Below are 27,631 nucleotides of genomic sequence, written 5' to 3' on the forward strand. Positions count from 1 at the left end.
CCAGAAGAGTGGATGCTGTTATCGCAGCAAAAGGGGGGAATAACTCCATATTAATGCCCAGGATTTTGGAATGAGATGTTCGACGAGCAGGTGTCCACATACTTTGGGCCATGCAGTTTATGAGGCATTCAGTTACTGTTTGATTGAACGTTAGAATTGGCAAAAGAAGCGACATGGACCCATCCTGCCTGGTGTCAACAGTACAGGCTGCTGGTGGTGGTGTACCGCCATCCAATCTGCAGCAACTGCATGATACCATCGCGTCAGCGTGGACTATCATCCCTGTGAAACGTTTCCGACTTGTAGAAATCATGCCCCAAATAATTCAGGCTTTTCACCGGTGGGTATGCCTAATAAACTGGCCGGTACACACACACACACACACACACACACACACACACACACACACACACACACACACACACACACCACACACACACACACACACACACACACACACACACACACACACACACACACACACACACACACACACACACACACACACACACACACACACACACACACACACACACACACACACACACACACACACACACACATATATATATATATATATATATATATACTGAGTATACCAAACATTAGGAACACCTTCCTAATATTGAGTTGCACCCCCCCCCCCCCCAAGGCTTAAAATGTCATGAAAAGAGGAGGTGTCTTCTGCAAACATCTGCAAGCATCTGCAAATATCTTTATTCGACGAGTAAAACCCATACCTTAACCATAACCATAACCTTAACCATAACCCTTACCCAACCCTAACCTTAAACCTTACCGTAACCATTGTAAATATCAACTTCAGTCGGGGAAGGGAAGTCCTAAGGATCCCAAATAACGAGGACCAAAACTCCATCCCACCTGAACAGGTTGAAATTTTATGCGTTTTATTTCCTCTCCAAAAGCTCTTAAACTAAACGTGCATTATCATAATTTCCCAAATTTCAGAATGTTATTGCGATCTCATAGCGCGGAAATACCATAAAATGTAAAAAATAAATAATAATAATGATAAATAAAATCACGTTTTTGCACTGCTCCTTTAAGCAGGAAGGCAGCGGCAACAGGGAACTGGCTGCTTCTGGTTTCTAGGCACATATAAATACAAAGCGGAGCCGGGTACGAAGAAAACACAAAGGAGAAGAGGAGAATTCTCACGTTTAAAACTGAAGACTAACGGAGTCAGGTAATGAGCGCCTCCTGAAATCAAGCTTGTTTCCCAGAAGGTAAAACATGTAAAACGCCATTTGTCGCAGGTTATAATATTCATCAACATTGTGGACAGCAAAGAAGTAAACAGCTGAGCTGCAGCTGTCAGCAGGCTATGGTGTGTACTTGTTGTAGGCAAAGTCTATTTATGCCAAATGTTGAATTATGTGCCGCTGTATTAGGCCAATAAAATCTAACGCAAATAATCGCAATTCGATTATTCACATCGCTTTGTGCAATTATGCGGTTAGATCTTCAAAGCATTATGGCTATAGCCTAAGTTTCATTCTGTGTAAAAATGTGTAGTCTGTTGTATTTTCTATTCCGTTTTGACTCGATATGTCTTCCCGTTGAAAGGTTACATGGGAATCAGGATATCTCACAGGAGAATAACTAGTCGTTCTTCTTTGTTTCCAACTGTGGTCTGTGTTGCCACATTGACTATTACGTGGCAGAGGATGAGATACGCATAGCCTGTCTGGAACTCAAGGCTACTTTCTCTGTGGTCAGCAAAATAAACTTGATCATTTCAGTGACATTTTCTCTCTCTTTCCGCCTCTATCTTGCCTGTATTATTTATCCCTCTTCATTTTTTAATGAATTGACTAGAATATTAATGGGATGCAATATCATTTCATTCAATTGACTTGTTTTACAATGCTATTGTAACTTGATTAAATCCCAGCCCCTTATCTGTAACCCAATGAATAAGACAATAGATGGGGGAAAAAATAACCACATCGGTTCTTGCGAAATTCCACTAGTTTATGCATTAATAATTACCAGCATATGCACATTGCCTGAAGGTGTGATAGCCTTGTTCTAGAAATCAAGTGAAGTATTATCATTACGTGAGGTAAATAATATGATCTGTCTGAACTCCATGCTGTCAGGTGGTATCCACATATCTTCACCGTTCAGAATTACCACTCTTTGTTTTCAACCTTTTCAAAAGGCACTACTGTCCATTGTGCACCACCTGACTTGATAATCTCCCTTCCTGTCCCTGCCCTTTTTGCTTGTGAACAAGTATATTGCAACCTGGGTCTTCACTCGGCACCAAAATGTAAGAAAACAGACTGAAATAGGGAGGGAATACTCTGAATTTGTCCAATACGAAACACTCATTTGAGTTTTTGGTTGCAAAGCGTTTTGGTACGGTGTACACTAATGAATACTGCCGTGAAGGAGCGCATTCCAACCTGTTCCCCTGACGGGGCGGTACCCGTTTAACTGCTGCGTACCTTTGGCATTGCCACTCTAGTCCTAGGAGCACCACACTCCTGTTTATACGGCTCCAGAATGGATGACACCCAAGCATCAGTTCTAGCACTGCCAGCCAGAGGCCGTCCCCTAGCCCTAACATCCCAGCTCTGGAACACCGGAGCTGGGAGAGAGGTGTGGAATGTCTGGGGCCTGTTTGGCACGGGGCCTGGGCCCCTAAGGCTAGAGGGCTCTTGTCCTTTTTGATGTCTGAGGTTTTGAGGAAGTGAGATGTCATGTTGCCACACTAGCAAGCACCGTAGGGCACACTAGGGGGTTTGATCCAGACCAGAGATGTTCCAGGGTTGTCGGGTATGGCATGAAAGCAGCAGTGGAGTGGACTGAAGTGTAGATGAGGAGATGGATGGAGGAATGGTGTGTGTTTTTCTTTTAGGAAGGCTGGTATTTGGGAAGGAAAAGGGTGTTGTGGTGACCTTACAACTCAACAAATGACAGGCAGACTATTTTTTTTTTAACCTTACAGTCCCTTTTATACCTTGGCCCGCCCCTGGAAAGAGCAAACTCGAGCCACGTCAGTCAAATGTAGGCTAGGTTGCTCGTTTCTAGGTCACACCCTGTAGAGTTCCCCACCCCGGGTCCAGCCCCCATTAATCTGCATGCTGCGGCATGACGGGTGAGAGAGGAGTGGTGACATGTGGCGAGTGCATTAACCGGCCAGGGATAATAGAATCACAGCGGCTCTATGTCTAGGTCCAAGGAGAGAGAGAGAGGTGTGGGTGTGTACATGCACGCGTGAGTGTGACAGAGCGTGTATGTGACCTGTGAAATAGCAACCCCATTCTGTGATCTTAAACAATCTTACAGCTGTTTTGTAATAAAGTATAGTGGTATCATAGTATTACTGTAATAGGACTACAGTAGGCAGCTTCACTGTATATGCAACACTGTAAATGCACTGTTCTGGGACGTTCAATATCTTTTTGCTCTCCTGTGATTCCGAAAGTAAGGCTGAGTTTGCGTGTTATGCCATTTTTACACAGTGATTTATGGTAGTGCTTGCATACGCATCACCAATTGCTTCCCAAGTAAATGTGGATGCAGGAATAAAGCTTTGGAGAGGCATATGTCACGAGCAGGCTTTTCTGTTACTTCCTTTCCGATTTTTGTCATCTTTCTTCAGAATCACTGAAGGAATCCAGGGCCCGCTAACAGTTTGTCCCAAATGGCACCCTATTCCCAATACAGTGCACTACTTCTGACCGGAGCCCCAAGTAGTGCTCTATTTGGGACCCTCTGTGTCCCATTTATTACATAGTCACGGGCCCTTCTAGCCTCTGGGAAAGGGGGATACCTAGTCGTGGGAGCAGTTGTTGTGCCGTTGTTGTTGGGGGTCAACTGCCTTGCTCAAGGGCAGAACTGCAGATTTTTCCACCTTTCAGGGGTTTTGAACCAGAGACCTCTAACCGCTAGGCTTACATGCCTCTGCAGAGTGACTGTAGTCTTAAGGATGAGTAGGGGTACTTTGCCTGTTTAGGCGTGTCACCTTATGTTGTGGGGACGGGGGAAGGAACACATGGGGAAACGTGTTTGCTTAATCTTTTTCATCTGGTATTCCCTCTCACTTGATGAGAAGCAGTCCTAACAGATTGAGGAGTCTGCCTTAGCACTAATAACAAACAAAAAAAGATCTCCGCATTTTGTCATTATTTTAAGACTGTCCGTATCTCACCATTTTTTTGATGCCCAAATGACAGCCTAATCCAGGGCCCTTTCCTGGGTGGACATTTTGGTTTTGGCCCTAGGACGACACAGCTGAATCAAGTAATCAAAGCATGATGATGAGTTGGTTATTTGAAAGAAAAGCGGTTAATAGTGGTGTTTGTTAATTTTGAGACGTCTTAGCCAGTGTAGACTTCCTCAGAATAGTCCGAATTAGTCAGGAGATCTTAGTGGCCCAATTTTTAATCTAGCTAAGACGTTTGATGCCGTAGTTATCAATGAAAAGATGTGCATGAAAATGAGTCGTCTCTCGTTGAATGACAACAAAGACTTTATTGAAGAATCCCTACTGTTGACCAATCACCGACGAACGGGGCGTAGACTTCAGCTCCATACTTCGGCTGGAAGTGAAAAAAAACCTTCACCGATGTCAAAAACGTCACAATGTCATCATAGTATATGCACAAACTCTTCTGGACTGTTTTGGCTGGGAAGCGTGCGGACGCCTTTACCTTATCGGCCTTGGGTGAGCTCCACTGTGGGTCCTCCTCCCGGGTCAACAGGAAATGTCTCAGTGACCTACAATATGGTCACTGAGACATCACACCCCGCTGTATCCTCACGGAGGCCCGCGGTCGGCTCGTGGCTTATCTTACATGTGTCTGCCTGAACTTAGCAAGAGGTCCATTTCATCCCCCGTTACCTCTCATTTCAATTACATTAAAACAATTAACTTTTTAATTTTTTTGGTCCATGAAACAAGCTGCACCACAAACGAGAAAAGCACGTGTGTGTGTGTGTGTTGGTGTGTGTCAACATTTCATATAGATTAATATGTGACAGAAGGAAGGATTGAAAAAGACAATCATGAGCAGTAAAAATACTTTTCATTGTTTCCTCAGCCCGCAGGCACTTAGTCATCTGACTCTTAACTCCACCATCGTTTCAGTTGTGAGGTGACCCGGGGATGCCTATTAGCCCAAAGAAATGAATGAATGTTGTCATAATTAGGATCGTCATTATCGGGAGTATTATTTCTGTGTGTGTTTACCAGTGGAGGCTCCTCAGAGGAGGAAGGGGATGACCGTCCTCAGAGAATTTCATAAAAACAGTGAAACATTTAAAAAGGTATACCTTTTTTAGATAAAACTGAACTAAATATATACACGTCACCAAATAATTTATTGAAACCGTGTTTTGCACTGAAGGTCTACAGTAGCCTCAACAGCACTCTGTAGGGTAGCACCATGTTGTAGCCGGAGGACAGCTAGCTTCGGGCCTCCTCTGGGTACATTGACTTAAATACAAATACCTAGGAGAATCATGCTTCTCACACCCTCCAATAGACTTACACAGTAATTATGACAACTCCCGGAAGACATCCTCCAACCTATCAGAGCACTTGCAGCATGAACTGACATGTCCACCCAATCAAAGGAGAACAAATCTAGTACTGAAAGCATAAGCTACAGCCAGCTAGTACTACAGGGCATACCATTTGAGTTGTTGACTCAAAGAGAGAGAAAGACAATAGTAGCACAGTTTTGAACAAATGCATTTATTCCAAAATGAAGGAGGGAAGGATTAATTTACTTAGCTAGCTAATACAGCTAGCTAGTTTAGCCTGCTCAAACAGAGGGATGTTACAGCATGTGTGTGTAGCCACTCAATTCTTGCTGATAAGGTCCCCCCCCCCCCGCTGCTCGGTTGGGGCTATTCGTTCCATGCCTCAAGGCCACAAGACTAATCCTCTGTTCCTAAACATGGCCTATATACGTAGAAACCGCCATTGCTATGCCAAATGAGAATCCATTCTGTAAGTCATTTCACTGCATTATGCTTTTTTTGTTAGTATTAAATGTTTGTCATCTGTGACAAATACCACAACTTTGTTGATGGCGTTAATTGAGCACTTTTCAGGATCGTGTGAATATTCTAGGTAAGGCATCACAGTCAAATGAATCAAATCTCATTTTATTTGTCACATACACATGGTTAGCAGGTGTTAATGCGAGTGTAGCGAAATGCTTGTGCTTCTAGTTCCGACAATGCAGTAATAACCAACGAGTAATCTAACCTACCAATTTCACAACAGCTACCTTATACAGACAAGTGTAAAGGGATGAAGAATATGTACATAAAAATATATGAATGCGTGATGGTATTGAGTACAGTATATACATATGAGATGAGCAATGTAGGGTATGTAAACGTATAAAATGTGAAGAAATCGATGCAGACAGAACATCCCAAATGACACCCTATTCCCTATATATTACACTACTTTTGACCTTTGTAAAGTGCTACGAAACAGATGCAGAAAGAGGACACATCCCAAATGGAACCCTACTCCCTACGTAGTGCACTGTGTAGGTAATATGGTGCCATTTGGGATGCACCCAGACTCATTGAATGGTCTAACCAGCTAGCACTTGTCCAGACACGTTTTTCTTCCTTCTCAGCCCGCTACGATGATCATTTCCCACTACTAAGTTAACACTCTCAGTCTTGGGATGCAGACAGCTGTGAGGTTAAAGGTGAACACAGCTGGGAAGAAGGTTTTGAACTTTTAGTGTAACATTTCAAGCACAAGCAGCAGTGATTGCATCTACCCTTTCTGCGACACACTGTGAACTATATTAGTTCCCATAGTCTGTACAGCATTTTGAATATGATCCACACTGCAGTTGGCGCCTGTAATGTTGGTGTCTAACTTTCGTGAGATATTTAGGCTGCGTTTACATAGGCAGCCCAATTCTGATATTTTTCCACTAATTGGTCTTTTGACCAATCACATCAGATCTTTTTTTTTAGTCAAAAGACAAATTAGTGAAAAAATGCCTGTGTAAACACACCCGCTGTGTACTCTATTCGAGCCTTATTACACACAGCTAGTTTGAAACCAGTTTCGAAGAGACGTCTTGCCCATGGCACATTGCCCATGACACATTGTGTAAAGAGACAGTTAGTTCCCAGAGTCTCTACACTGCATGTGATATGATTTAGCAATAAGGCCCGAATGGGTGTGGTATATGGCCATTATACTATGGCAACGCGGAGTGCCTAGTTACAGCCCTTAGCCGTGGTATATTGGCAACACCCGAGGTGCCTTATTGCTATGATAAACTGGTTACCAACCTAATTAAAGCAATAAAAAAAGTTGTCATACCCATTGAATACGGTCTGATATACCACAGCTTTCAGCCAATCAGCATTCAAGGCTGAAACCGCCCAGTTTATAATCCACATTTTGGTCTGGGTGATAGTAAGTGTACTCAAATTGGTTTGTCGTTTTGGCTCTGTCCTCTTGCACTTTGTGTACCAATATGGTGTCATTTGAAACCGGAGACAGCCAACCTTCGGGAAGCACAGATGATCAGCAACCTTCAGACGGAGCTACAGTTCTAAATAGGAGGGGTAACGGATTCACTGAACCGGTTTGACCGCTTGACCCCGATTCCCGGAGAAACTGCCTTTTTCTTGTGTGTATTGCGATACATTTCTCAGTATGGTGCCGCAGCATTTCCATGTGCAGCAGCGTTGCCACGGTGACAGAGCGGGGAGGTTTTTTGGGGTGGAGTGCAGTGCGTCACATGTAGGAACGGAAGGTAGCACCTCTGGGTGGGGGGGGGGGTGCTCTCAGGGATGCAACAATTGAAAGATGGGGGAAATGGAAGAAGTTACTACTCTGTTTAGTCTGTTTCATAAATGCATTTTCCTCCCTGGTCCCTCCATCTTCCTCTTAATCTTTCTCACACAGACATACTTTTTTCTCTTTGACTCTCCTTGCTTTTCCTACCCCCCCCCCTTTCTCTCTCTTCTCCTGTGTCCTATCTTCCTCTGCCTGCTTTGTGTCAAATGTGCCTATTTTCCATTTGGCAAAGTTGCTGGGGTACAGTTCAGCTCACTTGCGTATACACACACACACACACACACACACACACACACACACACACACACTACCACTTCAATGAGAGAGGTGGAAGGAAGTCTGTGGGAAAACCGTGTTTCATTTCACCTCAAAGTTTCAACCCTGCAATGCCCTGTCGCCCCAAAACAGTCAATTAAGGACCCAAATGGGCCTCGTTCATTAGCTGTTGCTTAGCGTTTTGTTTCGAGACAATATTAGATTAGTATAATGGGATCAGCGAGATGCGCTTTAAATATGCTCCCTTTTGCGTTTGTTGCCTCAGACACAGTTGTCTATACGTTATTATACACTGAGTGGTTCAAGATTGTATACCACGTGCATGGCAAAACATTTATTTTTACTGCTCTAATTGCATTGGTAACATGTTTTACAATAGCAATAAGGCACCTCGGGCGTTTGTGGTATATGGGTAATACACATGCACATTGCATCGTGCATAAGAACAGCCCTTAGCCATGGTATATTGGCCATGTACTACACCTCCTCGGGCCTTATTGCTTAAATATAATAAGCCCCTACTTGTTAGCCATGTAACAGTGATGTGTTTTTAACCAGGTCTAGGGTAGGTATGTTTTCCAGACACAGTGGCTTAGACAGCTAGACCACACTAGGCCACGAAATATCAAAACCTGTTGCAATAACGTGATGAACCCGTTCCCCTTTCACACTCAAAGTATGCGTACTTGGGAAGGCGTGATGGAATTCTGTTTCCGGAATGGAGTGATGTCATAACGGGTATTTGATCTGAAAGAGGGTTTGTGGTCAAGTACTGTGTACGGAGGCCTTTACTTTGAACTGAAAACACTCCATCGAGTACCCACCGATACCCAAGGATGCTATCTTACCCTGTGTGAAAAGATACTTTCTGTCCTCATCTTGCCCGAGGGAAACTGACTTGCTTTGTTTTTGTTTTGTTGTGTGCGGTCCCATTCCGTCCATGTTTATTGGACAGGACAATGAGGAAGAATGAGAGGGCAAGGAGTCCCATTCGAACCCGTGCTGGCAGCGGTATGGGTTCCACAGTCAGCGCTTTACACCGCTAGAACCCCCCCCCCCCCCCCAAGGCTCTCCTTGTTTTTAACTAATGGCTTCTCTGCTTCTGCTTCCCCCTCAGACCCCCTAGAAGAGGAGCTTGGACGGCATGCAAAGTTGCGAAATATCTTCAGACAGCACTGATGACCCCCTTAGTAGAGACCTCCGCACTCGTCGACAGCCTCGAATAGTAGTGATCGGCGCGGGCTTGGCCGGCCTCGCAGCCACCAAGAGCCTCCTGGAGAGCGGCTTCACGGATGTCACTGTCCTAGAGGCGTCAGACCGCGTCGGAGGGAGAGTTCAAAGCATTCAGCACGGTAAGACATGATGCTGTGAACCTTACAGTACAAAGAGTGAGTGAGGAAACAACACGGTGGAAATTATGCTCAACCCAACCTTGGAATTTCATGGGTTATGACTCAATGGGTGTTTCTTTTGTTAAGTAGTTTACATTTTCTGTAGGCTGAAAGCTCCAAACCTCACTCACTGAGACATTCGACATGTCTGTGTGTAATCATCAGATTGTCCCCCCCCGCACTCGCATCTAGCTGTCAAACAGCCCCCCCCCCCCCCCCCCATCTATTTTCTATGGGGCTATGCTACCAGTGCTAATGCTAAAAGCCTTCCCAAAATCACACTGGATCAGAATGTGTGCTTTGCAAAGTCCAATTTAAGCTTTCACAATTCAAAAATGTGAAATGTGATTGGGGAATTTGTCTCTATCTCTTGGATGGATGTGTGGTTAGTTCTGCGAAATCCCCTTTGAGCTGAACAAGTTAGAAGATTACTCCCATTGCCGCACATGGCTTTAATTCAATATTTAAAAATATCCATATTTATCCCTGTTCCTCCTTCTCTATGAAGTCGTTTCAATCACAAGTATCTCTCGAATAGGTGATTGTGGCATCCTCAAAATGTCCTGTAGCCTGCAGTCACATTCTTTGACTTGACTCCCTCTAATTGCACTTCCTTTGCACTTCCATTCCATTAAAACAACATCCTGTTCTCATTTCTCTGTTTATTTAATTGAATTCAAGTTCCATTCCATTCAACTTATTCCCAAATGAATTGACACAAACAATCAAGTTCTTGGGGGGAGGTAAACAAAGTTTGTGTGTAACCCCAAAGGTGCATCTGATATGGCACATTATTCCCAATATATTGCACTATTTTGACCAGAACCTAGGCCTGTCCCAATATCCCCACTACTTGCTATGCCAAAACATTGTTTCATATTGGGACAGAGACTAAGTCTATTATATATTTTTAGGCCATTTAGCAGATGCTTTTATCCATAGCTTACATTTTGTATGTATGGTCCCAGGATTCCAACCCACTATCCTAGCATTTCAAATGCCATGCTCTACCAACTGAGCTAAAGAGAGGACCACATTCTTCTTCATCTTATTCTCCTCTCTCTATTCCAGGACAAACGACTTTGGAGCTCGGCGCCACCTGGATCCATGGCGCTAACGGGAACCCGGTGTACCACCTGGCGGAGGACAACGGGCTGTTGGAGCACACCACGGACGGTGAGCACAGCGTGGGCCGCATCAGCCTGTACACCAAGAACGGCGTGGCCCACTACCAGACCAACAGCGGTACCAGGATCCCCAAGGACCTGGTCGAGGAGTTCAGTGACCTCTACAATGAGGTGAGGGTAGAGAGGTGTGTGTGTGTGTCCAGATTACCACTGATGTGTGCACATGAAGGGAGCCACCCATGACTGAATGTAGATACTGTACGTACACAGTGGCACATATGCTCAGGTGTGTGTGTGTGTATAATACAGGTGTGTGTGTGTGCGTGTGTATAATACAGGTGTGTGTGTGTGTGCGTGTGTATAATACAGGTGTGTGCGTGTGTATAATACGTGTGTGTGTGTGTGTGCATGTGTATAATATATGTGTGTATAATGCAGGTGCGCGTGTGTGTGTATAATACAGATGCGTGTGTGGGCGGGTGTGTGTGTGTCTTCAATACAGGTGCGTGTGTATAATACAGGTGTGCAGGGAAACTCACCGTGATCCAGTGAAGCATGGCATTCCCTGTTCAGCTACCTCAGAGTGTTGTTAGTCACACACCATTGGCTTCCCCCCCCCACTACCATTCAGATATGTGCAATTAGACACGGTGCAGAGCAAAGGGGGACGCTTTCGACACACTTCCCTTTGTCTGTGTTCCTGAGTAAATCTCGCAATAGTTCCGTTCCATAAGTGTTGCAAGCAGCGAAGTTGCCAATAAAGAACACATGCCAGTCAGTTCTTAAAGGATTCACATTGGGTGGGCCAGAAAGAGGTGTATCAAGATTGTGGTGACGTCGGTTGTTCTGGAACGCTTACGGAACTGGAACCATTTCAAGGCACTTGAACACAGAAGCACTTTCTCTATTCACCTTCACACAGCATTCTCCACAGCAGCACCCATTCCTTTAAGAACACACTGTACGAACAGGAATAATACACGGTAATAACGCAGAGTTTCTAAACTCAGAGGCGCAACATTGCGAGACTTCCGTGAAGTTAATGAGAGAAGTGGGAAAATTCTTCCTTTTCAGCTGTTGATTTTCTTGAAATCTAAAAGAACGTCTTCGATTCGAGCCGATAAGTAACTAAACTTGTTATGACTACAACATGGTGAAAGTGACAACATGACTTCGTGTCTAAGGAGTGCCTTTTGATTGAGACGGCCTGCGCATGCACAGTTCGGCGTGAGACGAGCTTAGCTAGCCAACGTCTCCATGGCTTTGCTAACAAGCACGATTGAGGAGTCCTACTGGAAGCCGTTTCTACATACAGTGCCTTGCGAAAGTATTCGGCCCCCTTGAACTTTGTGACCTTTTGCCACATTTCAGGCTTCAAACATAAAGATATAAAACTGTATTTTTTTGTGAAGAATCAACAACAAGTGGGACACAATCATGAAGTGGAACGACATTTATTGGATATTTCAAACTTTTTTAACAAATCAAAAACTGAAAAATTGGGCGTGCAAAACTCACCGTGATCCAGTGAAGCATGGCATTCCCTGTTCAGCTACCTCAGAGCGTTGTTAGTCACACACCATTGGCTTCCCCCCCCCACTACCATTCAGATATACGTGCACCCTTTTTGGTTCTACGGGCAACCCTTTTCCTCTGTGGAAACGGTTCTACCTGGAACCAAAAAGGGTTCTTCAAAGGGTTATCATATGGGGACAGGTGAAAAACCCTTTTAGGTTCTAGATAGCCATTATCTAAGTGTAAAGGGTGGCAGCGAGCCTAGTAGTTAATAGGTTGGGCCAGTAACTGAGAGGTTGCTGGTTCGAATCCCTGAGGTGAAAAATCTCTGTGCCCTCGAGCATGACACTTAACTCTAATTGATCTGGACAAGAGTGCCTGCAAATGTATTTATTGTTTGTTAGAAAAAGAAGCTGTTACCACGTTCCAACACATGCTTTCTGTTTCATAGTTAAAGTTAAGTAGCCCAATGTTATTTATTAAATTAAATCAAATGTATTTATATAGCCCTTCGTACATCAGCCGATATCTCAAAGAAGCTGTACAGATACCCAGCCTAAAACCCCAAACAGCAAGCAATGCAGGTGTAGAAGCACAGTGGCTAGGAAAAACTCCCTAGAAAGGCCAAAACCTAGGAAGAAACCGAGAGAAGAACCAGGCTATGTGGGGTGGCCAGTCCTCTTCTGGCAGTGCCGGGTGGAGATTATAACAGAACATGGCCAAGATGTTCATAAATGACCAGCATGGTCCAATAATAATAAGGCAGAACAGTTGCAACTGGAGCAGCAGCACGGCCAGGTGGACTGGGGACAGCAAGGAGTCATCATGTCAGGTAGTCCTGAGGCACGGTCCTAGGGCTCAGGTCCTCCGAGAGAAAGAAAGAAAGAAAGAGAGAGAATTAGAGAGAGCACACTTAAATTCACACAGGACACCGAATAGGACAGGAGAAGTACTCTAGATATAACAAACTGACCCTAGCCCCCCGACGCAAACTACTGCAGCATAAATACTGGAGACAGGAGGGGTCAGGAGACACTGTGGCCCCATCCGAGGACACCCCCGGACAGGGCCAAACAGGAAGGATATAACCCCACCCACTTTGCCAAAGCACAGCCCCTACACCACTAGAGGATATCTTCAACCACCAACTTACCATCCTGAGACAAGGCCGAGTATAGCCCACAAAGATCTCTGCCACGGCACAACACAAGGGGGGGGCGCCAACCCAGAGAGGAAGATCACATCAGTGACTCAACCCGCTCAAGTGACGCACCCCTCCCAGGGACGGTATGAAAGAGCCCCAGTAAGCCAGTGACTCAGCCCCTGTAATAGGGTTATAGGCAGAGAATCCCAGTGGAAAGAGGGGAACCGGCCAGGCAGAGACAGCAAGGGCGGTTCGTTGCTCCAGAGCCTTTCCGTTCACCTTCCCACTCCTGGGCCAGACTACACTCAATCATATGACCCACTGAAGAGATGAGTCTTCAGTAAAGACTTAAAGGTTGAGACAGAGTGTGCGTCTCTTACATGGGTAGGCACACCATTCCATAAAAATGGAGCTCTACAGGAGAAAGCCCTGCCTCCAGCTGTTTGCTTAGAAATTCTAGGGACAATTAGGAGGCCTAGCGTACGTGTAGGTATGTACGGCAGGACCAAATCCGAGAGATAGGTAGGAGCAAGCCCATGTAATGCTTTGTAGGTTAGCAGTAAAACCTTGAAATCAGCTCTTTGACAGGAAGCCAGTGTAGGGAGACTAGCACTTTCCGGGTAGCCGGAAAGTAGAGCATTGCAGTAGTCTAACCTGGAAGTGACAAAAGCATGGATTCATTTTTCTGCATCATTTTTGGACAAAGTTTCTGATTTTTGCAATGTTACGTAGATGGAAAAAAGCTGTCCTTGAAATGGTCTTGATATGTTCTTCAAAAGAGATCAGGGTCCAGAGTAACACCGAGGTCCTTCACAGTTTTATTTGAGACGACTGTACAACCATTAAGATTAATTGTCAGATTCAACAGAAGATCTCTTTGTTTCTTGGGACCTAGAACAAGCATCTCTGTTTTGTCCGAGTTTAAAAGTAGAAAGTTTGCAGCCATCCACTTCCTTACGTCTGAAACACATGCTTCTAGCGAGGGAAATTTTGGGGCTTCACCATGTTTCATTGAAATGTACAGCTGTGTGTCATCCGCATAGTAGTGAAAGTTAACATTATGTTTTCGAATGACCATCCCCAAGAGGTAAAATGTATAGTGAAAACAATAGTGGTCCTAAAACGGAACCTTGAGGAACACCGAAATTTACAGTTGATTTGTCAGAGGACAAACCATTCACAGAGACAAACTGATATCTTTCCGACAGATAAGATCTAGACCAGACCAGAACTTGTCCGTGTAGACCAATTTTGGTTTCCAATCTCTCCAAAAGAATGTGGTGATCGATGGTATCTTAAGCAGCACTAAGGTCTAGGAGCACGAGGACAGATGCAGAGCCTCGGTCTGATGCCATTAAAAGGTAATTTACCACCTTCACAAGTGCAGTCTCAGTGCTATGATGGGGTCTAAAACCAGACTGAAGCATTTCGTATACACTTTGTCTTCAGGAAGGCATTAAGTTGCAGCCTTTTCTAAATTTTTTGAGAGGAATGGAAGATTCGATATAGGCCGATTTTAGTTTTTTAAAATATTTTCTGGGTCAAGGTTTGACTTTTTCAAGAGGCTTTATTACTGCCACTTTTAGTGAGTTTGGTACACATCCGGTGGATAGAGAGCTGTTTATTATGTTCAGCATAGGAGGGCCAAGCACAGGAAGCAGCTCTTTCAGTAGTTTAGTTGGACTAGGGTCCAGTATGCAGCTTGAAGGTTTTGAGGCCATGATTATATTCATCATTGTGTCAAGAGATATAGTACTAAAACACTTGAGCGTCTCTCTTGATTTAAACTTTTAACGTTTAAACGTTCACACCCCAACATGACACATGTATTTATACTTATCACGTTGCATAAGGAGGGGAGACATGTGCATGAATAAGTAATAGTGTTTTTAAATTATCTACCCAAAACAAAAGAGCGAGGTGTAAACCTCTAAATAATCATAAAAAAAACTGAGCATAGGTGCTCACAAGACCAACGGACCTAGGACAAGGATTGACAAGGACAATGGGGAACAGGGCACATATATACACATACTAATCAGGGGGAATGGGAACCAGGTGTGCGTAATGAGACAAGACAGTCCGGGTTTGGTGGTAATGATCCAGTTCGGAGAGCGTCTGCTAAATGACTTAAATGTAATGTAATGTAATGTGACGCCTAGAAGGCCGCGACGTAGACCTCCTGAGCTGGTGAACGGAATGAGCAGCAATACCGGGGGTATCCGTGGCAGTACTGTATCAACCATGACTTTGGGTCCTTGAAAAACACAATTTTTAAATGATTATTATTGCACACAATAATAATCTGTGGTTACAACACACTCATAACTTGGCAGAATCACATCACCCGCACAGGCTACGGAATAGGTGGATGCCCTTGGCTTCAAGACATGGTATCACTCATGCCACAGATTTTGGTGCTGTATCAACCAAAGATATTCTGTGGTGCCTACCCCCATCACGCTCACCCTCATACATGGGCAGAATACCCACAGGCTATTGAATAGGCGGACGCCTTTCGGCTACTTTGCGGTAGCCTACCATAGATCTTATTTCCCAGTGCCAGTGGTGTCTACCTGTTGTAACACGGCACTCCCTAGGAATGGCCCCCGGGCGATCGCCAGTTTCGTGACTGACTGACGGCTCAGCTCCAGTTCCCTCCTGCCTCTTTTTTTCAGCTCACTGTTTAACTTATTTAAATAAGACACCTTCACGGTTGCACTTTATTTTACGGCACAGAAATGGCTAGGGCTGCATCCCATACAGCACTACTTTTGACCAGAGCCTTGTGGGTCAAAAGTAGTGCACTAAATATGGAATAGGCTGCCATTTGGCATCATCCCAGGTATTTACTGAGAAATTACATGTGAAATGGTGCACGGTAATCTATAAATGACTTGTTTGTTCTTAAAACAGGCACCAATTGGTACCAGGCCATTGCCAATTGTGTTGAATTGTTGAAACTAAGTACCAGAAGGTATTAATTAAAAAACAGAATTTCCTAGTAAATACCAATGGATATAGTGCTAACCCTTCACTGTGTGACCTCCTACACAATGATGCTCCCCCTATTGTGCAATGAGTGGGCAGTTCCTTCTAAAAGAGGTGTGTGCTTTGGATAAAGAAGTTCTGTCATGCATGTTGCTATATATGCTGTACTGTAGAAGTCACGGACCTCGGAAGAAAGTGTCGATAAATTAAATGACCATCTGTTGTTGAATTATGTACTATGTTCCACCCTCCCATGTAGCCATGCCAAGGTGTTAAATTATGTTATAAATTCTCTCCTGGCTGCACCCTTTAAAGGGCAAATTTGGCATTCAAACAACGTGATCACAAAGAGATCAACTTACAGATTGCCCCTTTTAAAGTTTTAGAAGCACCCCAGTAGATTCAGACTCGGTTATAGCCACAGTAGCAGGCACACTCTATTCTATTTTGGATTGCTTGGCTATTGGATAAGGTAGTAGCAAAATACTGCCTGTCTATGAAACTCTGGGTTGTCCAGTGTAGAACCAGAATGAAAACAGACTGGCACCCAGACAAACCCTGGCAACAAACCCTTTTGACCAGAGCCCTATTTGCCATGGTCAGAAGCCGTGCCCTATAAAGGGAATAGGGTGCCATTTGGGATGCAATCCCTCAGCACATTCTTTACTGCTTATACCATGACCATCAAAGTCCCATTTATCTCCCCTCTTGCCATCCCCTCTACCCCTCTCCTCTTCTCCCCCCCTCTCCTCCCTAGGTGTACGAGCTGACTCAGGAGTTTTTCCAGAGTGGGAAGCCTGTGTGTGCTGAAAGCCAGAACAGCGTTGGGGTGTTCACGAGGGACGTGGTGCGCAAGAAGATCATGCTGGACCTCGACGACTCTGAGAGCACCAAGAGACTCAAGCTGTCCATGCTCCAGCAGTACCTCAAGGTGTGTGTTTGTGGAGGGTGGGTAGGGATGGGTGTGTGTGTGTGTGTGAGGGGGGGGTCCTTCTAAGAGACAATAAAATATGCTAGAGCTCTGGTTTATGGTTGGAATGCAGTGGTAAGCCTAGACAAACATGCAAATCCAATAAATTAGAGAATTATGGTTTCCTTCTCGGTATGTAGTTGGCTCTGTGTTGCAAGAAAAGCAGTTGTAAAAATCGTCACGGAAGGCATGACTATCTTTTTTTCCCATATTAAATCTACAGTGCTGTATTCTGAATCACTCATCTCTGCCGAGAATTGGTGCACCTCTATGGCCTCTCTCACAGTTCTGATTCAAAACAGTTCTTTATACTCTGATCAATGGCTGAAGTAGCACATTTGATGCTCCTGCTATGTTTAGTCTCACACAATATAAGAGTTTACGGCATGTTTTATGACTCAACTGAACAAGCAGGTCAGGGAATCAAGTGTAAAACTCTGACTTCCATCCCCAAGTGCTAATGTTGGCATTGCTGTTAGCTATAGCTACATTATCTTGTTTATGTTAGCAATAGCTTAATTAGCTTGTTAATTTTATTGCTCCGTCGGTGATCCTTGCTCCTTGTAATTATACCCAATGACTCATTGGATTCAAATTAGTGTTGATCACTTAACTTCATGCGATGAGCAATCCCGTATCCGGGATCCTATTTATAGCCTCAAGCTCATTAGCATAACGCAACGTAAACTATTCATGAAAATCTCAAATGAAATGAAATAAATATATTTGCTCTCAAGCTTAGACTTTTGTTAACAACACTGTCATCTCAGATTTTCAAAATATGCTATTGAACTATAGCTAAACAAGCATTTGTGTAAGAGTATTGATAGCTAGCATAGCTATTAGCCTAGAATTCAGCCGGCAACATTTTCACAAAAACAAGAAAAGCATTCAAATAAAATCATTTACCTTTGAAGAACTTCAGATGTTTTCAATGAGGAGACTCTCAGTTAGATAGCAAATGTTCAGTTTTTCAAGGAAGATTATTTGTGTAGGACAAATCGCTCCGTTTTCATCACGTTTGGGTAAAAAGAAAATTAAGTCATTACAACGCAAACTTTTTCCCAAATTAACTCCATAATATCGACGGAAACATGGCAAACGTTGTTTAGAATCAATCCTCAAGGTTTTTTTCACATATCTATCGATGATAAATCATTCGTGGCAGTTGGCTTTCTCCTCTGAAGCAAATTGAAACGCGCATGGAGCTGGAGATTACGCAATAATTTCGGAGGAGGACACCGGGCGGACACCTGGTAAATGTAGTCTCTTATGGTCAATCTTCCAATGATATGCCTACAAATACGTCACAATGCTGCAGACACCTTGGGGAAACGACAGAAAGTGCAGGCTCATTCCTTGCGCATTCACAGCCATATAAGGAGACATTGGAACACAGCGCATTCAAAATCTGGACCATTTCCTGTATGAAATTTCATCTTGGTTTCGCCTGTAGCATTAGTTCTGGGGCACTCAGATAATATCTTTGCAGTTTTGGAAACGTCAGAGTGTTTTCTTTCCAAAGCTGTCAATTCCATGCATAGTCGAGCATCTTTGTGTGACAAAATATCTTGTTTAAAACGGGAATGTTTTTTATCCAAAAATTAAAAGAGCGCCCCCTATCTCTAAGAAGTTAAAGGTCAGTTTGCTAATGAAATGGAAACACAGCGGACAACAAAATGGACGCCCTTTTTTTTACACCTAGAGCAAACTGTGGTACAGCAGGGCATCGAACAATTTACCTCAGGAAATGTAGCTATTGCAAGCCTTATTATGTTTGTATATTTATTCAATTAATTTCCTGGTCCGCCGGTACTCAATTATTAGGGCTATATCCCAAATGGAACCATATTACCAATGTAGTGCACTATCTTTGACCAAAACCCTATGTAATATCTAGGGAATAATTTGCCACTTAAGATGCATCCCCTGATGTCAAAAGTTTCCTTTAGTGGCAGCCAAGGCCATGATTAAAAATTTTCCTCAGGGAAACGTTAGGCTCTATTGTTGAGGCTACAGAGCCACCGATGCAGATGACATCCTTACTGTCTCTCTAGTTCTGTAAACAAGCTATTGGGTTCATAGACTTGAGCCATAAAACGATATCCCAACGAGAGTTTAATACGTAATGGCCAATAAATAGGTCGTTCAACTTGGACTAAGTAGCACTTTGATAGAGGAGGTTCATTTGGCCTCAATTCAATAAGGAGTTTTAGCCAATCAAAGAGTAATAGAAAAAAATACACTGCTTAAAGAAATAAAGGGAACACTAAAATAACACATCCTAGATCTGAATGAATGAAATATTCTTATTAAATACTTTTTTCTTTACATAGTTGAATGTGCTGACAACAAAATCACACAAAAATTATCAATGGAAATCAAATGTATCAACCCATGGAGGTCTGGATTTGGAGTCACACTCAAAATTAAAGTGGAAAACCACACTACAGGCTGATCCAACTTTGATGTAATGTCCTTAACAAGACCAAATGAGGCTCAGTAGTGCGTGTGGCCTCCACGTGCCTGTATGACCTCCCTACAACGCCTGGGCATGCTCCTGATGAGGTGGCGGATGGTCTCCTGAGGGATCTCCTCCCAGACCTGGACTAAAGCATCCGCCAACTCCTGGACAGTCTGTGGTGCAACGTGGCGTTGGATGGAGCGAGACATGTCCCAGGTGTGCTCAATTGGATTCAGGTCTGGGGAACGAGCGGGCCAGTCCATAGCATCAATGCCTTCCTCTTGCAGGAACTGCTGACACACTCCAGCCACATGAGGTCAAGCATTGTCTTGCATTAGGAGGAACCCAAGGCCAACCGCACCAGCATATGGTCTCACAAGGGGTCTGAGGATCTCATCTCGGTACCTAATGGCAGTCAGGTTGCCTCTGACGAGCACATGGAGGGCTGTGCAGCCCCCCAAAGAAATGCCACCCCACACCATGACTGACCAACTGCCAAACCGGTCATGCTGGAGGATGTTGCAGGCAGCAGAACGTTCTCCACGGCGTCTCCAGACTGTCACGTCTGTCACATGTGCTCAGTGTGAACCTGCTTTCATTTGTGAAGAGCACAGGGCGCCAGTGGAGAATTTGCCAATCTTGGTGTTCTCTGGCAAATGCCAAACGTCCTGCACGGTGTTGGGCTGTAAGCTGTAAGCCCAACCCCCACCTGTGGACATCAGGCCCTCATACAACCCTTGTGGAGTCTGTTTCTGACCTGTTTTGAACAGTGGGTTAACTGCCTGTTCAGGGGCAGAATGACAGATTTTGTACCTTGTCAGCTCGGGGGTTTGAACTCTCAACCTTGCGGTTACTAGTCCAACGCTCTAACCACTAGGCTACACTGCCGCCCCTAGGCTACACTGCCGTTTGAGCAGACACATGCACATTTTGCAGGGCTCTAGCAGTGCTCCTCCTGCTCCTTCTTGCACAAAGGCGGAGGTAGCGGTCCTGCTGCTGGCTTGTTGCCCTCCTACGGCCTCCTCCACGTCTCCTGATGTACTGGCCTGTCTCCTGGTAGCGCCTCCATGCTCTGGACACTACGCTGACAGACACAGCGAACCTTCTTGCCACAGCTCGCATTGATGTGCCATCCTGGATGAGCTGCACTACCTGAGCCACTTGTGTGGGTTGTAGACTCCGTCTCATGCTACCCCTAGAGTGAAAGCACCGCCAGCATTCAAAAGTGACCAAAACATCACCCAAGAAGCATAGGAACTGAGAAGTGGTCTGTGGTTATCACCTGCAGAACCACTCCTTTATTGGGGGTGTCTTGCTAATTGCCTATAATTTCCACCTGTTGTCTATTCCATTTGCACAACAGCATGTGAAATGTATTGTCAATCAGTGTTACTTCCTAAGTGGACAGTTTGATTTCACAGAAGTGTGATTGACTTGGAGTTGCATTGTGTTGTTTAAGTGTTCCCTTTATTTTTTTGAGCAGTGTATATATTTGAAACTAAGTAGATACACCAAGATGGATATACATTTGACCAGAATTGAACCGACTTATTTGTCTGTTTCTATACAGTAAAGCCAGTGTCTGGTTGCTCTTTTTAGGTTTCTTCCATCCAATGAGTTTTTCAACTGTTCTGCTGCTTGCTCTCTGGGCTTCTAGGCTTGGATATTAAAAAGAGCTCAAATACATTTGACTGATTCATTGAGTTGATTGATTGATGGAAAGAGGTGGAGAGTTGTGAGAGCAGCTGATAAAGGAGCTCAATTTGATCTGATTTGTTTGTGTGTCGTTCCCAAGGTGGAGAGTTGTGAGAGCTCGTCCCCCAGCATGGATGAGGTCTCGCTGAGTGAGTTCGGCGAGTGGACGGAGATCCCCGGGGCCCACCACGTCATACCGGGAGGCTTCATGAAGATCGTGGACCTCTTGGCGCAGGACATTCCGTCCCGCGTGATGCGCCTGGGGAAACCCGTCCGCTGTGTCCACTGGAACTACTCCGCCCAGCGACAGGAGGAGATCGCCAATGGCGACAACAACAATCGGCACGACGACCATAACGACGACCGACGTTGCCATGGTGAGCCCAACCCCAATCCGGGTCACGCGTACCCCATAAGCGTAGAGTGCGAGGACCTTGAGTCGCTCCCTGCCGACCACGTGATCGTAACCGCCTCTCTCGGCGTCCTCAAGAACCGCCATGAGGCGCTCTTCTCACCCTCGCTGCCCGAGGACAAAGTCCTCGCCATCGAGAAGCTCGGCATCAGCACCACTGACAAGATTTTCCTGGAGTTCGCCGATCCCTTCTGGAGCCCCGAGTGCAACAGCATCCAGTTTGTGTGGGAGGATGAGGCGCAGCTGGAGCAGCCGGTCTACCCCGAGGAGCTGTGGTACCGTAAGATCTGCTCATTTGATGTGCTGTACCCGCCCGAGCGCTACGGCCACATGCTGAGTGGCTGGATCTGTGGCCAGGAGGCACTGCTCATGGAGCGCTGCGATGACGAGACGGTGGCTGAGACCTGCACCAAGCTGCTGCGACGCTTCACAGGTCAGTGTGCATGTCTGTGTGTTTGTCATTGTGACGTTGACATAGGCCAGTTGACGTGTGTGTGTGTGTGTGTGTGTGTGATATGCAGTAACAATCAGAGTTTTCTGAATCGAACCCGCAGCTTTTGTACACGTCTTGCAGTAACACTAGATTTCAGGTACTTAAAGGCCTTGTTGATGAATCAAATCATATGTTCTTGATGGAGTGAGGGACCACTGACCTAAATAACTCACTGAGATAGGCCATCATCAGCATTCCCTCACTGAGTATGAATCAAGCTCTGTGCTTCAACTCATCAGTATAGGGCAGGAATACTCTCACACATATCACACAGACTGTTACGAGCACACTGTGACCTTGAGGGCTGAATGGGTGCATCACTACTGTACTCCCAGTGAGTCACGGTGACGCACTGAAGAGCAATTCCACTTATTCAGCCTTAGTGGGCCTCTAGGTATACATTAGATACAGGAAATGACAACATGTGACATCATTCCCGAGCCTTGAGTTATGGCCTTTCCCAAAAGGGGCTTTTAGGGGGCTGAATCAGTCACATAGATGTCTGGCAGAGTGGAGGTTTTGAATACATGTGCATCCCGCAACAACTGGTCCAGGGTCAGTTTTAGTCACTGTGCTCTTTATAGGTGGAATACGGATCAGATGAAGAAATGCTGATCCTACACAAGTTGGTAGAGGAGTTGCCTGTGTGTCTGCATCCCAGACATGAATGACCCAGTATTCTCACAGAAGAGATGAGTGAGTCAATGCCATAGCTGCTCGACTTTATCAAGTTGTTCATTTCTGTCTTTCACCCATGAGCAGCCCCCTTTTAAGAGTAATGATGACAAAAGGAAACACAGCAAATTGAAATTGGCTGTAACTTTCATCGAGACTAACCGGCCTTTTTTAAAGAAAACCTGACAGAAAATCAATTGTTCGATTTGACCGGTCTCTTCATGAGACGGGAATCATTGCTATCTTACGTTAAGGCCATATTAAGTTTCTGCTCCCTGGAAAACACTGTAAATGATAGTGTAGACAAGACACACACACACACACACAGTCGTTCTTGGGATGCCCTACACCGGGAAGAAAATAATGACCATTGATAGAGATGAGCCCTCTGTATGTGGCTCTGTATAGCTTCAGTCTGTTTCATATTGAAAGAGAAAATAGGTTAAGAGATATAAGAACGCTGTCCTGATTTAAATAGTTTAGATAAAGGTGTGTGTGTGTGTGTCTGTGGAATGAACATAAAATACAGAGTCCACTACTTTTGACCAGAGTCTGATGGGCCTTGCTCAAAAGCAATGCACTAGGGAATAGGTTGCCATTTGGGATGCATCCCATCTCATGGGTGGACAAAGCTCGGTATTACGGCAGACAGTAAGTGACAATTGTCCTCCTTCAAGGACTAAGTTATCCTCTGGTCAAGCCAGTTAGCTGACAAATAGGTCATAGTAGAGTCAGGTCTAAGCTTAGCATATGTCTCCGACCCTGTTACCATCACTTAATGATGACGTCAGAGGCTTTCCTGGACACACACAAACACACCTCACTGCAGTTACTCCTCCCTATGCAGCCAAGCCAACGGACACAGTAAACCCTAAACCCGCCTTCTGCTCTGAGCAATACTCGCTTCCTGCCCTCACTTTGTTTACTTCCATAGGAAGGACACACTCATGGGAACTCATTTACCCACACACTGACACACTCCCCTGATGTAGGTCAGTGCGGTTTAATCCCCCTACGAAGCACATTCATCACAGACAGAATGTGTGAGTGTGTATGGCCTCTGAGAGGGACCATAGCTTATTAGTACCTATACAGGAGATTGGATTGGATGTGTTGGAGGATCACCTATGGGAGATTGGTAGAGGATCACTCACCATGCATCGCCATTACCTTAGGAAGTTTTCAATGGCTTATTTCCACCTGTGGAAGAGTTGTAAGAGAGGGTGTGTTTGTGTGTGTGTGTGTGCGGGCATGCCAGTGTGTGAGAGAGAGTGTTGGTGTGTGTGGATCTTGATGTTTCCGTGTCCATCCAAAGGGTTTATATTGGACTGACTGTCCTCACCATCCACCTCACCGTTCCTTTCTCTCCCTCCTTCAGGGAACCCCAACATTCCGAAGCCGAGGCGGATCCTGCGCTCGTCGTGGGGCAGTCACCCTTACATCCGGGGCTCCTACTCCTTCACCCGGGTGGGCTCCAGTGGGGGTGACGTGGAGAAGCTAGCCATGCCCTTGCCTTACACCAAGAGCACCAAGGCTCCGGTAAGAACCGCATCTGGATCTGGATGCAGACTTGGGTTCAAATACTATTTAGGGTATTTAAAAAAAAATTCAAGACATTTCAAAGTAAGTATTTTGGAATGCATCTGGAAGTACACTTGGAAAGTATTGGCTTGTATTTGAAAATACTAAACTCTGCAAAAAAAAAGAAATGTCCCTTTTTCAGGACCCTGTCTTTCAAAGATGATTTGTTGAAATCCAAATAACTTAATTGTAAAGGGTTTAAACACGGTTTCCTATGCTTGTTCAATGACCCATAAACAATTAATGAACATGCACTTGTGGAACGGTCGTTCTGACACCAACAGCTTAGAGACGGTAGGCAATTAAGGTCACTGTTATGAAAACTTAGGACACTAAAGAGGCCTTTCTACTGACTCTGGAAAAAAAACACCAGAATAAAGATGCCCAGGGTCCCTGCTCATCTGCGTGAACGTGCCTTAGGCATGCTGCAAGGAGGCATGAGGACTGCCGATCTGACTAGGGCAATAAATTGCAATGGCCGTACTGTGAGACGCCTAAGACAGCGCTACAGGGAGGCAGGACGGACAGCTGATCGTCCTCGCAGTGGCAGACCACGTGTGACAACCCCTGCATGGGATCAGTACATCCGACCATCACACCCGCGGGACAGGTACAGGATGGCAACAACAACTGCCAGAGTAACACCAGGAACGCACAATCCCTCCATCGGTGCTGACTATTCACAATAGGCTGAGAGATGCTGGACTGAGGGCTTGTAGGCCTGTTGTAAAGCAGGTCCTCACCAGACATTACTGGCAACAATGTCGCCTATGGGCACAAACCCGCCGTCACTGGAACAGACAGGACTGGCAAAAAGTGGTCTTCACTGACGAGTTGCGGTTTTTGTCTCACCAGGGGTGATGGCCGGATTTGCATTTATCGCCGAAGGAATGAGTGTTACACCGAGGCATGTACATTGATTTGCAGGGCGCGTCATGGTCTTGGGCGGTGTGTCACATCATCGGACTGCGCTTGTTGTCATTGCAGGCAATCTCAACGCTGTGCATTACAGGGAAGACATCATCCTCCTTCATGTGGTACCCTTCCTGCAGGCTCATCCTGACATGACCCTCCAGCATGACAATGCCACCAGCCATACTGCTCGTTCTGTGCGTGACTTCCTGCAAGACAGGAATGTCAGTGTTCTGCCATGGCCAGCGAAGAGCCCGGATCTCAATCCCATTGAGCACGTCTGGGACCTGTTGAATCGGAGGGTGAGGGCTAGGGCCACCCCCCCCCCCCCCCCAATGTCTGGGAACTTGCAGGTGCCTTGGTGGAAGAGTGGGGTAACATCTCACAGCAAATCTGGTGCAGTCCATGAGGAGGAGACACCAGCTGCATTGACTGTTACTTTTGATTTTAGCCCCCCCTTTGTTCGGGGACACATTATTCCCTTTCTGTTAGTCACATGTCTGTGGAACTTGTTCAGTTGACGTCTCAGTTGTTGAATCTTGTGATGTTCATACAAATATTTACACATGTTAAGTCTGCTGAAAATAAACGCAGTTGACAGTGAGAGGACGTTTCTTTACATTTTAAATACTCCATGCATTTTAGCCCAGGTCTGTTCGGTCCTAGGGCTATTTGAAAATGGTTTTGTATATTTTATAGGAAGTCGTTTGAAAATACTTAAAAATACTTCAAATAGAAGAAGTTGATTTGACCACATTATTTGAAAATACTCAAACAGAAAATAAGTATTTTAAATAACACATCGTTAAATATGTATGTATTTGAACCCAGACAGGATATAGTGTATATCAGCTGAGTCGGGTTAATTACGGCACACCGTAGCAAGACGTTTTAAAACTTTCATTGGTCTTTGGAGGCGTGACGCTTGTTTACAGCCACCAGAGGAACTCGTAGCATGTTGTCAAAGTGCCTGTGTCATCACTATGTCACCAAATAAGGCAGCAAGGGACATGACAGTCCGTGTTGGATCGATTTATGTATCATGGGTCTTGGCCAGCAGCGTAGCCCCTGAAACTTGATGCATGTGTCCTTATCTTAGAGTGTGCGCGTGTGTACTGTGTGTGTGGCCCCTTAAAGACTGCTAAATGAGCAGTGTGACCTTTGAGAAATCCACCCTACCGTCAAAAGAGCGACAGATCGTCACAAGAAGCCTTATTACATATAGACAGATACACTCTGTCTTGAGCCTAAAATAGGTCCCTGTGGCAGCGTCTAAATGGTTCACTATTCCCTATGTAGTGCACTAATTTTGCCCAGGGACCATGGAGCTATAGCCAAAGGCAGTGTGCTATGTAGAGTATAGGGGGCCATTTGGGATGCAGGCCATGGCTCGGAGGCAGTAATGCCATATGTTGGGTCATGCCGACATTCACTGGTTTGTTTAGATCTTGTCTTTTTTCTCTCGCCCGCTCCTCATCTCTCTCTGCCCTCTCCTTCTATCCACCTATCTCCTCTATTCTATTCTTCTGTATATCATATCTCTTCTCTATCCTCTCCTTTTTTCCAACTTCTCTCCTCACCCTTCCTCTCCTCTTCCCCCTCTCAGCCTCTACAGGTTTTATTCGCTGGGGAAGCCACCCACCGGAAATACTATTCCACTACCCATGGTGCATTGCTGTCGGGACAGAGAGAGGCCACTCGTCTTACAGAGATGTACCAGGACTTGCACAAAGAAACCATAAAGCCTAACATGTAAAAATTGACAAATGAACCACTGACTAGTGATAAAAAATAAACAACTTGTTTTATGCTTTCTATATTTTAAGTTTTTTAGATTAAGTTATACATGTAAAAGCATAATAGGGGCATTAACAATTCTAACGATGATAATGATGAATACTGTTTTTACTGTATTGCGAGGTAGATTTTACCACTTATATGAGATGTACTGTAAATAGGCAAAGGGTGCCGTCATCTCTGGTCCTTCATCAATCTGTACGTTTAAAAAAAAAAGTCATTGATAAGTTAATGTTTATATAATAACACGTCTATAATTGAACAGTTTTTTTGTAAGTGCCTTCTGTATTTAATGTCATGTTATTGAAAAACAAACAAAAAATAATGGCAAGAATTAATAAACTTGTTTATTAATGTGAGAAA

General features: G+C 44.9%; 1 protein-coding gene across 1 annotated transcript; it reads left to right on the forward strand.

The window, feature by feature from the left end:
* Positions 1-1,117: 1,117 nt before the first annotated feature.
* LOC135507805 (spermine oxidase-like) lies at positions 1,118-27,631 on the forward strand. Its single transcript, XM_064927470.1, has 7 exons — positions 1,118-1,207; positions 9,219-9,453; positions 10,564-10,790; positions 17,027-17,200; positions 21,499-22,243; positions 24,357-24,517; positions 27,078-27,631. Exons 2-7 carry the CDS (start codon positions 9,246-9,248, stop codon positions 27,225-27,227), a joined length of 1,665 nt encoding a protein of 554 aa, XP_064783542.1. The 5' UTR covers positions 1,118-1,207; positions 9,219-9,245; the 3' UTR covers positions 27,228-27,631.

Source organism: Oncorhynchus masou, chromosome 21 (genome assembly GCF_036934945.1).
Source record: "Oncorhynchus masou masou isolate Uvic2021 chromosome 21, UVic_Omas_1.1, whole genome shotgun sequence".
NCBI classification, from domain to species: Eukaryota; Metazoa; Chordata; class Actinopteri; order Salmoniformes; family Salmonidae; genus Oncorhynchus; species Oncorhynchus masou.